This window comes from Spea bombifrons, chromosome 12 (genome assembly GCF_027358695.1).
Source record: "Spea bombifrons isolate aSpeBom1 chromosome 12, aSpeBom1.2.pri, whole genome shotgun sequence".
NCBI lineage: Eukaryota > Metazoa > Chordata > Amphibia > Anura > Pelobatidae > Spea > Spea bombifrons.
Genome location: NC_071098.1, coordinates 12,406,012 through 12,419,830, shown reverse-complemented (window position 1 = coordinate 12,419,830; position 13,819 = coordinate 12,406,012). Strand labels below are relative to the sequence as shown.

General features: G+C 38.1%; 1 protein-coding gene across 1 annotated transcript; it reads left to right on the top strand.

Annotated features, from left to right (window-relative positions):
- Positions 1-790: 790 nt before the first annotated feature.
- LOC128469785 (regulation of nuclear pre-mRNA domain-containing protein 1A-like) lies at positions 791-1,639 on the top strand. Its single transcript, XM_053451581.1, has one exon. It carries the CDS (start codon positions 791-793, stop codon positions 1,637-1,639), a length of 849 nt encoding a protein of 282 aa, XP_053307556.1.
- Positions 1,640-13,819: the final 12,180 nt, after the last annotated feature.

Here is a 13,819-nt window from a genome sequence, read left to right as displayed (position 1 = left end):
GTAATAGCAATTAAAAAACGTAGATTTATAAACCATTATCAATTCCTACCTTTCATATATTTAAAGGCTACAAATATATATATACATATATATATATATATATTTGTTCTGTAATCAATTTGCCATTTTACAGTGATGTATGAAAGTCTGGTAGTAACATGCAGCGATGTTTCATTACCTCAGCAGATCCGGCGCGGCCTGCATATACATGACCACACACCGCATGCATGTGAAAACGTCATGTGTGCTTAATTGAGTCATTTGGCCGCCTCTGACCATTTAATTTTAGATGAAGACCTCTTTTTATAACAGTTCTCCCACTCTACATTGCTAAATCTCTTTATGTATTTAAATGTTTCTATCATGCCTCTTCTCTTCTCAATATCTATACAGAAGAGGTTTAGTTGATATGGTAAGCAATTTATTTTAAGTAATTCAAGGTGATTATACATTTCTTTATTGTTGTTTCTACAAAATATTTCCCTTCTTACTGTGAATTCTTATCCTTATGATTACAGGTTAAAATCTATTAAAATCATACAGCTGTTTTTTATGTAAATCTTTGTTTATAACATCCATGTAAATCACAACATAATTCAGGTAACGTTTCTGCAGGCTGGGTGGTGGTAAACATGCTGCTTGTGACGTAGACAATGGATGCATTGTGCCAAATATTCCATGTAGCACACACCGGTTGTAAGTGTCACTTTCTTCTGGCAGACTGCACTGAGAGACTGATCTGGGTTTACCAGTGAATAGTTGATCATTTGGCAGAGTTTCTTTGATTGAGATGTCTTCATTCTCAAAGGAAGATCTGGAGAAGAAGCTTTCAGAGCTGAGAAACAGCAAAGAGAGCATTCAGACCCTGTCCCTCTGGATCATCCACTATAGGAGATTTTCTCAAGTCATCGTCTCTGTGTGGGACACAGAGCTGCGTAAAGCAGAGTCAAGCAGAAAGCTTGTTTTTCTACTATTGGCAAACGATGTCATCTTAAATAGCCAAAGAAAGGGACCAGAATTTGTTAAAGGCTTTGCCCCTATCATCGTGGATGCCTTTAAACACGCATGTGAAGTCAGTGATATCTGTAGGACAGAACTACGCAAAGTGATTTTGATTTGGAAGAAAAAGGCTGTTTATAACCGTGTCATCTTGGAAGAGCTGAAGATGATCCTCTATGGAGAGAAGAAGCCTAAGAAGCGTAGGTTCAGTGAGGTGAAACAAGATCATGATGATACTTCAGCAAGTCGTCCACCAAAGGCACCTCTACAATCCAAAGATCTTGCTTGTGTGATACGTGAAACTGAAAACACAGCTTCCGGTGATGCATCTGTGCACCAGATGACGGACTCCTTACCTGCAGAGATAAACATTATGTCTTATCTGGGAAGGATTGGTGATAAAGAATCTGGCCATCAGCTTTCCAAACTTTTATTTAATGCCTGCATGCTGCTAGCAGATGGAGCTGGAAGATTGGCAGCAGAAACGGATGATCGGAAAGACCTGATTCAAATGCTGTCCAACTATCTGCAGCGTCAGGAAGAAGAGATTGAAGAGAAGGAACACCAGCTTGAAATGTATAAAGAAAAGTTAGAGAGAGCAAAGGAGCTTCAGAATGAACTGTGTTCACGCTTCAAATAACAACCTGAGCTTTCCCATCGCCGAAATCTTACAGATGTGCTCTAGATCTGTACTTTGACAACTGAATAAGAGCCACATCAAGTGTCTGATGGAGATGGAGTTATATCTTTGATTTTCCCAAATGTTATGTATTGTTGCCATAACCCCAACCATTGCATCAAAATAAATCATTTTTTGATGTTTGAATATCATTCAATTTTATTCTCATTATTTTGAAGGCCTGAAACTTTTATGAGGGTGTAAAACCAGTTCATTATACTGCATATGTGAGGGTAGCAAATTTGGGGCAAGAAAAGGTAACCATTAACTCAAATTGTGAATACTTGGGAGCCATGAGAAGTATCCTATAATGTTCTGTATATAAGGTCTCGTTGTCTACAGCACATATTATATACATTGGGAATTCAAAGTGTCGAGCTAATATACTAAATATTAATTTGCTAACCAGTGCAACGTATTCAAAGGCTTGTACTAACATATATTACATCTCCTTCAAGAAAATGGATGTTGAATGGGTATCAATGCAACAAAAAAACATACCAATCACAAATATAAATAAAAATAAAGTTTAATACTTTTACACAAGCTGTGATCTTATATTTTATAATTAGGATTGGGAATAGAGCAGTAAGATGGCTGTTCCCATGGTATCCAAAAAAAAGAGGGTTTCTAATGTGTATAGTTTACTATAGTAACATGATAACATTGTTTGTTTTAGTGAGTTGGCAGCTTTCCCAATCTTATGAACTATTGTAATATCATTTTTTAGTGGTCTGTCATGAAATATAGATCAAGCTAATCACATGTGCTGGGTACTAGTAAAAATTGGAATATATTATTATACCGACGCTAACAATTAAAAGCACTTTTTCATTTCATACAGCAATCACAAACTAATCTATCACCATTATTGGCTGTAACTTTATTTGGTAATGTCTGGTTTTTGCTCAGTGAGAAAATATCAAACTATTTTCACATATGCCTGAGAAAAACATGAAAATACATTTTCTTCTTTTTTGGAAATTATACCTATTCTCTTCAAAGGGCATTGGTGTTTTATTTAACACATTGTTGTGTTTCTATGTATGCATGTATTAATGTATGTGTGTGTATGTGTCTGTGTATATACACATTAATACATACATAGAAACACAACACATTATCTCACAAAAGTAAGTACACCCCTCACATTTTTGTAAATATTTTATATCTTTTCATGTGACAACACTGAAGAAATTACACTCTGCTACAATGTAAAGTAGTGAGTGTACAGCCTGTATAACAGTGTAAATGTGCTGTCCCCTCAAAATAACTCAACACACGGCCATTAATGCCTAAACCTTGGCAACAAAAGTGAGTACTTTTGGCTACTGATGGCTACTTCCAGCAGGCTAATGCACCATGTCACATCATCTCAAACTGGCTTCTTCTTGAACATGACAGTGAGTTCACTGAACTCCAATGGCCTCCACAGTCACCAGATCCCAATCCAATAGAGCACCTTTGGGATGTGTTGGAACGGGAGATTTGCATCATGGATGTGCAGCCGACAAATCTGCAGCAACTACGTGATGCCATCATGTCCATATGGACCAAAATCTGTGAATAATGTTTCCAGCACCTTGTAGAAAGTATGCCACGAAGAATGAAGACAATTCTGAAGGCAAAAGGGGGTCCAACCCGGTACTAGCAAGGTGTACCTAATAAAGTGGCCAGTGACTTTATGTGTGCATTTGTATAATCCTTGGACCAGGGCTTTCCTCTTTCCCATTCTTGGGTTTATCTTAAATAAAAGTTTATCACTTTAGTTCTCTTTGGATTGTTGACAGTATGAGATGGAAAAAAATGGGGAAATACCAGGAACCAAGACAGCAGCAATAATTACCATTTAATTGCAAGGCATAATATCTCGTATTTGGTTTGAAAATGAAGATAAAATACTGTGTTTTACTAATGACTAGCATAAATAAGGCAAAACGCAAAATATTTAAGTAGTTAATAAATAACTAGTCCTCAATAGGTAATTGAAATGACCTCATCTCATCAGTTTATTTAATATATTTTCGGATACCGCTAAATCGCTTTCCTGCTGCATGTAGCCCAGTTACATCATATATCGACTAACCTTATGACTTTACATTCATTGCAGCTGATACCTTTTGGAGAGAGACTTATTTTCCATTGATTTTATAGCATTTTATGGGACTACTTTGGATATTGCGTGGACTCTGTGACATTTAGGCTTGATTGCACAGCTACTCATACTGTGCTTCGAAACACTGGAAGTGTAACCCGTTTTTTCACTCCATTTGACCACAGATACCCCCACCATTGTGGTCTGTTTTTTACTTCATTTTTAGATTTTAAGAAGTCATTAAAGAAATTTTACATGGATACGTTTATGTGGGCTCGACACTTCTGTTTTGTTTGTGAGTGGAATTTACATCCTACTTAGATATTATTGTAATTTTTAGCAATATCACACTATTATTTTTCTTTTCGTGGTTTTAGCGCCCCAATTGTCTGTATATTGATATTGCCACACTCCGAGGAAGAGTGTTATTTGGGTTGCTGCAGACATTGAGAAGTATAATTTATATATTATTGATTATTATCGTTTACACTTGACACGTGTTTGGGGGTTTCGTTATCTTTTTCCACCTTTTGGAACCAAAGCTCTGAAACTTTGATTTATATAAGGTAGAAATCAGGAATAATGCTTATGGCAGCACCTCATGGAAGGTAATGGATAGCAGAGTAGCCTTATTATTACTCACAATCCCAGATAAGCAGGTGTTGTTAACAATGCAGGTATCACAGCGCTTACCAAGACTGCCTGTCAGATCTTACTATGCAACATTAGAAATCCTTGGCTCGGAATACACCAGCTTTCACATTGAGGATCCTTAAGCCTGCAGAAGATTGGAAAGTGATGTAAGCTACTTATTTATGTTATGTATGTCTACTGTTGCTTTTGCTTCCATGGCTGTTTATAGGAAGACAGTAGACATTGACATGCAAACTTCCTATGGTTAATGGACACAGGAAAGTTGCTTTGCTTTTGTTTATGGGAAGCTGAGATGCCATAACAGTCGGAGGTCCATGTTGGCATACCCCAGTCTGAGAGTGGTGAAGGTGGCAGGTGGAGCTTAGCATCTTACATTGTAGTTACTGTGAGTGTTGCAGTTGAATCCCAGTGACTCAGTTCCACAAATCTCTTATTTATTCTTCTCCATGGGCTATGCTCAGTCAGTATTCCTGTGCCTCTCATGATACTACAACAAGCATGCAGCGTGAAAAGGACAAGGAAGACAGCACTTACAGTATCTCACAAAAGTGAGTACATATATAGCGCCATCAAATTCCGTAGCGCTGTACAATGGGTGTAACATTGCAATTTGACTTACAGAGACAACAGGTGAGGAGGGCCCTGCTCAAACGAGCTTACAAACTAGAGGGATTTTTGGGCACACAACACATTAATAGAGCGCAGCAACCTGTGACTTTAGAATAGTTATCTGCAACTGACTTTATCATCAAGTAGGATTATTTTATTTGTACATAAACATAGTTAAGCAGTAGCTGACCCTTTTGACTTAGCATCATTAGCCTGCTCATAGTTCATGTTTTGTAGAAATTATACTTAAATAATACAAAGCTGGTGTGAGTGCTTAATTCATTGATAAGAAATTGTAATTTTTCGCACTTAACAATATTTGCCCAATTAATACAAATTGTATGAATATAAAAATATAATTTGCAGGATAAGTTACACCTATGGACACAGGTGAATAATAAAACAAATAAAACCAATAGTTGTAAAATAGAAACCCCTGGGAGACACACATAATTAGAAACAGTGTTCCAAAATAGTTTCCAATGTGTGAAAGACAACAATGTTTCTAACAACACACCATGTGGGTTAGGCTCAATGTGCATTCTAGAATGTGTGAAAAGAGAGGTTATAAATGGTATCTATTCCTGTGAAAGATACAAAATTGTGGACATATCTCCACTTCCTGGGGGTACCAAGAAAATGTGAGGCTAGAGCGTGTGAATCCCCATCGGTTGTCGCAGACATTTTGCAGTGTCGTTAAAGGACAAAAGGACAATACCAGGGATGAAGCACATAGGGATGATATTGCATTAATCTCTTTCCATTTACATTCTATTGTAATGAAGCCAGAGATTTAAGCAACATTATGTATGAATTTGGGATTGAAGCCAAGATAGCGCCGTTTATTTAACTCAAGATGGCTTGTGACACTGACGGTTTTTATCGATATAAAAACAAGCAAACGTTTATACTACTTAAAGTGGTGACATTGAGCCAGATTGATGAGTAGTTTTATATTTATATAATTAGTGTTTTTTACTAGAAATATAAAGTAAAAGTATACATGTTTCTAAATAAATCAAATATATAAATCTAAAAATAACCAAAGAATTTAGGTTATGATTGGTTAGGGTCCTTCTAATGTTTATTAATGACATGTTTTCTTGAACTTCTACGAATGTTGGCTATATATTCACATATAAGGACTTTTAATTCACATTCTACATATTGGATTCTGCAGGTGCATTGCTGTAGGTAAATAACATTACTAGAGTTGTATGTCAGATTGAAGGTTCCTTTTAAAACTAGTCTAGGTGTGTCCGATAAGTTGGATCTCAGTGGATCCTTCAGTAAAATGTGCTAATATTTGGTGAAGATGTTTTCTTGAGGTTGGCTGTTAAAGTCAAATACTGCTGGGAGTCTGTGTTGTCTTTGGCTATGCTTAACTCTACTTCAATTAAGTGGATAGTCCTTTTATACAAACCTTTGGCTTAACACAGTGGCTTCTGTATTGTACATTTGCGCCATAATCTTTGGAACTGGCTCCGCTCTCGGCAACAATATTTTTTTTCATTTGTATTTTATGCAACCTGTTTTGTGATACTTTTTAGTCCTTCATGTACTTGGTTATATATATATATATATATAGGTGTAAATGTAATCTTCAAAAGAGTTATTCTATTCTATAAATGCTAAGACATCAATTTCTGTGTTAAGTCTTCAATTAAAAAATCCACTGTTTCTTTTTTTGATTGTGCTATGTTTTCCTTCTCTCCAGCTAGATCTATACCTATTGTCAAAAAGCTGCCGCACTTTATTCAAGCATTTTTCCAGGCACTTTATGAGAAGCACTTTAGAAGGATTCCTAGATATACTTCCACCTTTAAGCATCATCTATACTCTATGCACGTTTCATCATTTGTGGCATATACTTCTGTAAGTGTTGTGGAATTTATTATTTTATTTTGGCTGTGAGGGTGCTGTACCATTGTGTCCCCTCTCTCTGTTTTTAGAGATCGTGAAAAGATTTGAACTAAGAGAAGAGTCTGATTTTGTTTATCATCTTGTGAGCACACAAAATATACAGATTTATGCTCTTAAATATCATGTATAGTCTACAGTATTGTGTTTTTGTATCCCCCCCCCATTGTGCAAGCACTCCTTAGTCAATCTGAAACATTTACGAGTGACAAATATGCAAAAATAGAAGAAATTGGAAAGCAGCAAATACTATTTCACAGCACTGTACACCATATCTGCCAGGTCACATTCCCCAACCGGTCATTTTTCGTTGTTAGAATAATGGCACTCATTGGCCAAATAAATTAGAACAGGGGATCCCAAAGTCCATCGAAGCCATGAACACTGATGCTCCAAAAACCTATGATATGGAACAATCAGCCATGGATTAGTAAAAAACTAAAACACTACATTTTGCCCCCTAAATAAATGATACGCTATCAATATCCACATTTGATGATGCTTTTTGATCAAAGGTTGAAAAAATCCATCAAGTTTAACCTTCCTTTTGATCCAGACAGGGCCGGCCTTTGGGGTGTGCGACCTGTGCGACCGCACAGGGCGCCACACTCCAGGGGGCGCCGCCGCGGGGTCCGCTGCCTCCAGTAGCGTACCTAGCGGGGGGGGGCGGTCCGCACCGGGTGCCGCTCATCAGGGGGGCACCCGGCACCCCTCCAGAGACGGACAGTAATGTCCGCCGCTGGAGGAGCAGGCTCGCAAGGGAGCGGTATCGGAGGTCTTTAACAGACCTCCGGCTCCCTTGAGTGATTTTAAGCCGGTTCAAGGATCTCCCTTGAACCCGGCTTAAAATCGCTCAAGGGAGCCGGAGGTCTGTTAAAGACCTCCGATATCGCTCCCTTGTGATCCGCGCGGCAACAGCTGCTGTGCGCCGGTCAGATCCCGGCGCACAGCACTGAAGCCGCGCCCACCGCTGTCCGTGCCCTCTGACCCGGAAGAAGACAGAGAGGACAGAAGAACTGAAGAAGAGGAGCGAAGAGGAGGAAAAGAAGCTGTAAGGAGAAAAGAGGAAAGGTAGGAAAGCATTCAGTGAGAGTGAGAGTGGATTGGTGTATATGTGTGCATGAGTATATGTGTGGATTGGTGTATATGTGTGGATTGGTGTATATGTGTGGATTGGTGTATATGTGTGGATTGGTATATATGTGTGGATTGGTATATATGTGTGGATTGGTATATATGTGTGTGGATTGGTATATATGTGTGGATTGGTATATATGTGTGGATTGGTATATATGTTTGGATTTGTATATATGTGTGGATTGGTATATGTGTGGATTAGTGTACGTGTGGATTGGAATACGTGTGGATTAGTATGTGTGGATTAGTATGTGTGGATTGGTATGTGTGTGGATTGGTATGTGTGTGGATTAGTGTATATGTGTGGATTGGTATACGTGTGGATTGGTATACGTGTGGATTGGTATACGTGTGGATTGGTATACGTGTGGATTGGTATACGTGTGGATTGGTATACGTGTGGATTGGTATATGTGTGGATTAGTATATGTGTGGATTGGTAAGTGTGTGAGAGTGATGGGTGTTATGCTGTACCATTTCCAATGTCTTTTTCATGATCTAATTATGCTCTAAAAGTACATCATAACTCCCATCACTCTGTTCCATACAGTGGCAGAGCTGGGAGGCAGAGGCCTTGCACCCCCACCGCAGGACTCCTGAAAGGTAAGTGAACTTCAAAGAGAGAAAGGCTAGATAGTTAGGAGGGGGTAGATAGGGAGAAGGGAGTGAGGCAGGGGAAAGGGGGTAGATAGGGAGAAGGGAGTGAGAAGGGGTAGATAGGGCAGAAGGGAGTGAGAAGGGGTAGATAGGGCAATCATACTCCTATCATGCCAAGTCTGCGAGTACATCCTGGAATCTGGGTATGCCTGGGCATGATAGGAATGTGATTGCTGTTAATCATATATATATATATATATATATATATATATATATATATATATATATATAATATTGTTATTTAATTGTTTTGTCCTATTTTGGTGTGTTACTTACTTTAAATAAAAGTGTTAGATTTCTTTATGGTGTGGGGGGGTCATATTCGGTTTTGGCCAGGTAAATGCTGCACTTTCGGTTTCAGTCCAGAATTCGTTTCGGTGCATCCCTAAGCCAGACAATGAAGTGGTACGCCTACACCACATCAATGTTTGGCGTAGTATATAGTGATTGGGGTTTTGTTACAAGTTTTTATTCCTTTCTTTTTTTGGGATGGGGGGGCGCCAGAGGAGTAGTCCGCACAGGGCGCCAGAACACCTAAGGCCGGCTCTGGATCCAGAAGATGACAAATGATCCAAATTGAAGCGATTTTCAGTTGTGCCCCAACAAAGGGGAACAATTCCTTCTTGGCTCCAATATGTCAAATCTCTCTGGACCAACAAGCTATAACTAATAACTTTCTTTCATCAAAAATGTGTTGAGTGTTTGCCCATCCACAAATGTTTTATTCACTATCATTACATGGACAGGCATACAAATACTTTCATGTTCTATCAGATGTCCTGGCATCAAGAGCCCCACCGATGTCAAATTACACAACACAAGGTGGTACAGTAGGATATTATGGCTGCAAATTTGTCTTTAAAAATGAAACAATGAAATAGCCAGATGACTTTGTCCTGGAAACGTTTGAAAGCCTTTTGCTTGCTTATCCTTAATCTTGAATTACTTGGTTCATGATGCTGAACACAAATCATGGTGGACCTATTATCAAATGAAATAGGAATGTTATAGTTTTCTTATCACATAAGTGAAGATGAACACAGAAATAAAAACCCAAGTGCTTCATTTCAGATTTATAGATTGTAAAGCACTGACTGTAAGCTTTTTAATATAATAAAAAGTCAATTATTGTATTGTAACAGTGTATATCCCACCTTAAATTCAGTTAATGCTATTTTAGTTTTAAAACAATTATAGTTTGACAAAACTTTTTGCATTATAAAATAAGAGTACCTCAAAAGAGCACTGTATAACGTGGTGGACACGAGTGAAGTAAGATGGCAGATTACTTGGCAACCCAATAATAAAAGCTCCTCACTACACGAAGACGCCAACAAATCTACGTTACAGTACTGTATAACTTTACAGAGTGCAAAAGTCATGTTTCTCAAATCAGCGGCCTTGCACTTATAATTGTTTTAGCTCATTATATATATATATGTGCTTCCCTTTAAACAATAACACAGAATGACATTTAAATTAATAAACACAAAATTAATATCATAATGTTTTAACAATTTTAATCCCTTAAGGACAATGGGCGGCCCCTAAACCCATTGAAAACAATACATGTACGGGCTTTGTCATCAAGGGGTTAAAAATTCTCAGAATTTTCATAAATAAAAGCAGTAAACAGAAGTGATTTCCGTGTTCCTCCAGCTCTCTTTACAAGATGCATGTATGTGCATAATACAGGGGAATATATGTGCGCATGCATAATAATCCACCTTTAACACTTGTAGAAGGAGAACACAATTGTGTGCCGAAGTGTGTTAATTTCTTGCTTTTTAATGAAAAACAATCATACAGAGGCCTACTAACAACCTTTACACACTGGTGTGGGATTTTCTTTACGTAACATAAGATTCGTATATGTGTAAATGAGTCATGGTCATTATTATGATATAATCTTGAAAATGACCACTGGAAATGACTGGATATTACTTTATTTGCACGTGAAGTACCATCGCAGTGATAGTTCTGTCAGCTTAGTTGCATAGCTAATTACTTCTGTTCTGACCTTTCCTTAAGCAGAAGAACACAACGACACAGAATTCTGTTTTTTCGCAATTTTGGGGCACTGCCCTGGCAAACACCTCACACTTTTGGGGAAATTGGAGATCATGGGCTTGTTGACCAAGCCAGCAAGCTGTGACATTGATTGAGGGAGTAAACATAAACAAGTGGGTTGTGCCCTTATTACGTCAATGTGCAAAAACGATTAAAACTTGGCACCTTCATTGTCATAACCCAGGATGCATATACAAGAATAAACAAATATACACTCACTGGCCACTTCATTAGGTACCCCTGTTTAATTGCAAATAGCTAATCGGCCAATCACATGGCAGCAACTCAATGCATTTAGGCATATAGACGTGGTAAAAGCAACTTGCTGAAGTTCAAACCCAACATCAGAATGGGGAAGAAAGGGCATTTAAGTGACTTTGAACATGGCATGATTGTTGATGCCAGGCGGGCTGGTCTGAGTATTTGAGAAGCTGCTTATCTACTAGTGTTTCTAGAGAATGGTCAAAAAAAAAAAAAAAGAAATTATCCAGTCTCTGGTTTCTTGAACATGACAAAAGTAGTCAAAGTAGTTTTAATATTAGACCAAGTAAAGGCAAAATGCAGTTTTTAAATTATAATTTCATTTATGGAAGGAAAAAGTTATTCAAACCTACCTGGGGTTGGCCCTTATTTACTAAATCAACGAATTAACCAAATTGAATTACTAATTGGGTTCAATTTCACTAAACACACCCAGGCGTGATTACTGTCAGCCCTGCTGAATCCAAACATGAAAACAAATAAAACTTGTCTTGCAAGGTAAAGTAGGCTAAAATATCTCAAAAAGCATTACATGATACTGAGATCTAAAAACAATTCAAGAACAAATGATAAACAACGTCAATGACATCTGTCAGTCTGGAAAGGGTTAGAAAGCCATTCCTAAAGCTCTGGGTGTCCAGCAAACCATGCATTATCTACAAACGGAGGGAACTTGGAACAGTGGCGAACCTTCCCAAGAGTGGATGGCCTACCAAAATTCCATCAAAAGTGCATCAACTGCTCATTCAGGCGGTCACGAAATAACACGGGCTAACATGTAAAGAACTGCAGGCCTTACTTGCCTGAATTAAGGTCAGTGTTCATGACTCCACAAAAAGGAAGAGACTGTGCAAAAAAAAAAAAATTTCTGGGGACTGATAAGTCAAAAGTGAAACATTTTCTGAGACATGGATTCTTTTATATCAGGAGTAATGCCACAGCATTTCACAAAAAGGACATCATACCAACAGTAGTAGTGTGATGGTAGTAGGGTTGCTTTGCTGCTTCAGGAACTGGGCGACTTACCATCACTGATGGAAGCATGAATTCTGCTCCCTACCAAAAAAACCCTGAAGGAGAATGTCCGGCCACCAGTTTGTTTCCTAAAGCTCAGGCGCAGTTGGGTTATGCAGCCGAATAATGATCTGAAGCACACAAGTCCACCTCTGAATGGCTCAAAAGAAACAAAATGAAGGCCTAGTCCAAGTCCTGATTTGAATCAGATGAGTATCTGGACCAAAATTCATCCACAGAGAGTAAATAATCACTTTTCACATGTGTGATAAGGGTATCAATTAACTCTAAACCTTTAAACAGAAATTGGGAAGGGGCAAATACCGTTTTACTGCACTGTAACTGCCACAGTCAGATGTTGCCTATACCAATTGTAGAGCAAACTCATGGCAGAAGAGAACTTTATGTTGGATGAATGGAATTGTATAGAAACTGTACCGTTTACTTGTTCTGCCAATCCAATGGAATGTCCAAGGGTTTGATTTTCTGAAAGTCTTTTAATTACGGTATTGCTTTAATTAAACACGCACCTAAATCCCTTAGCAGTTCATGTAACAAGTCATGTTATGTCTTGTTTAATTGTTACTAAAATTACTCTTTTATTCATCAAGTCTCTAACTGATGAGGTTCATCGTTATTATTGAATTATTTTATAATTAGAAGCTTGTGTAAAGGTTGAAAATACAAGGTAATTCTGAAATTAGTAGTCACCATGTCATGCAACTCCGTTTTAATTATTTTAATAAGAAAATATGTAAACCAAATGGTAATCTACATACATAACGATTTAATAAAAATATAAGTGTTACTATTCACTTATCTGTTTATTTTACAGCAGATTAAAAATGGGTTTATTCACTAAAGGGAGATTCTGTTTAATGCATAATTCAGGGAGTGAGTAGACTTTGGAGAAATTGTGCTAATTAAATATGCATACTGATCTTGGTTTTGGCTTATTCTACTTGTTTTCTTAGACATCCATGTTATCCTGTAGTCCTACTTCAAACATTATATATATATATATATATATATATATATATATATATATATATATATATATATATATATATATATATATATATATATATATATAATCTATTGGAAGAAATATGGTTATCTTGTCAAATTGGCTGTTAAAGGAACACCATCCTCTGTACTATGTCTTCAATGCACCATATGTAGCAAAGTCCCTGCTGCAACTAAGTATACTGATCCCCGACTGAAGGGGGTTGTAGTAGGTGAAAACGCTACAGTAGCACCAGAACACTAATGTCCATCTAGAGACTGTCAGGAACTGCAAGGATTAGAACCTGCAACACCGTGAATTCTAGGTCAATCACTTATTCGCTACTCCACCAGGTGGATCTTGGGTTGCTGTTTCCTTCTGCCTCTCCTTAGACCATGTTGTTCCTGTATGCTCTTGACACACCTGCTATCTTCCGGTCAATTAAGGCTCAATATAAACCAGGCATCATCCTAGCCTCAGTGCTAGAGCATTGTGTTCCTGTCCTTGTATACTGAGCTACTGCTTTGATGCTAGAGGAGGCCCCTGCCAGCGACCAATGGAGTTGCTCCCCAGGCCGAGTTTCGGGGTCAGGAGTTGGTGCGTACGACTCTATTGGTCGCCGACAAGAAGCTCTTCTGGCATCAATCAATGAAGGGTAGCTGCCCTTTATTGGTTGACGCCAAAGGAGACCCCTGTAGATGACCAATAGAGTCGTTAG

Coding starts and splice junctions, on each gene's coding strand:
- LOC128469785 (XM_053451581.1), top strand. CDS start 791: ATGTCTTCATTCTCAAAGGAAGATCTGGAGAAGAAGCTTTCAGAGCTG.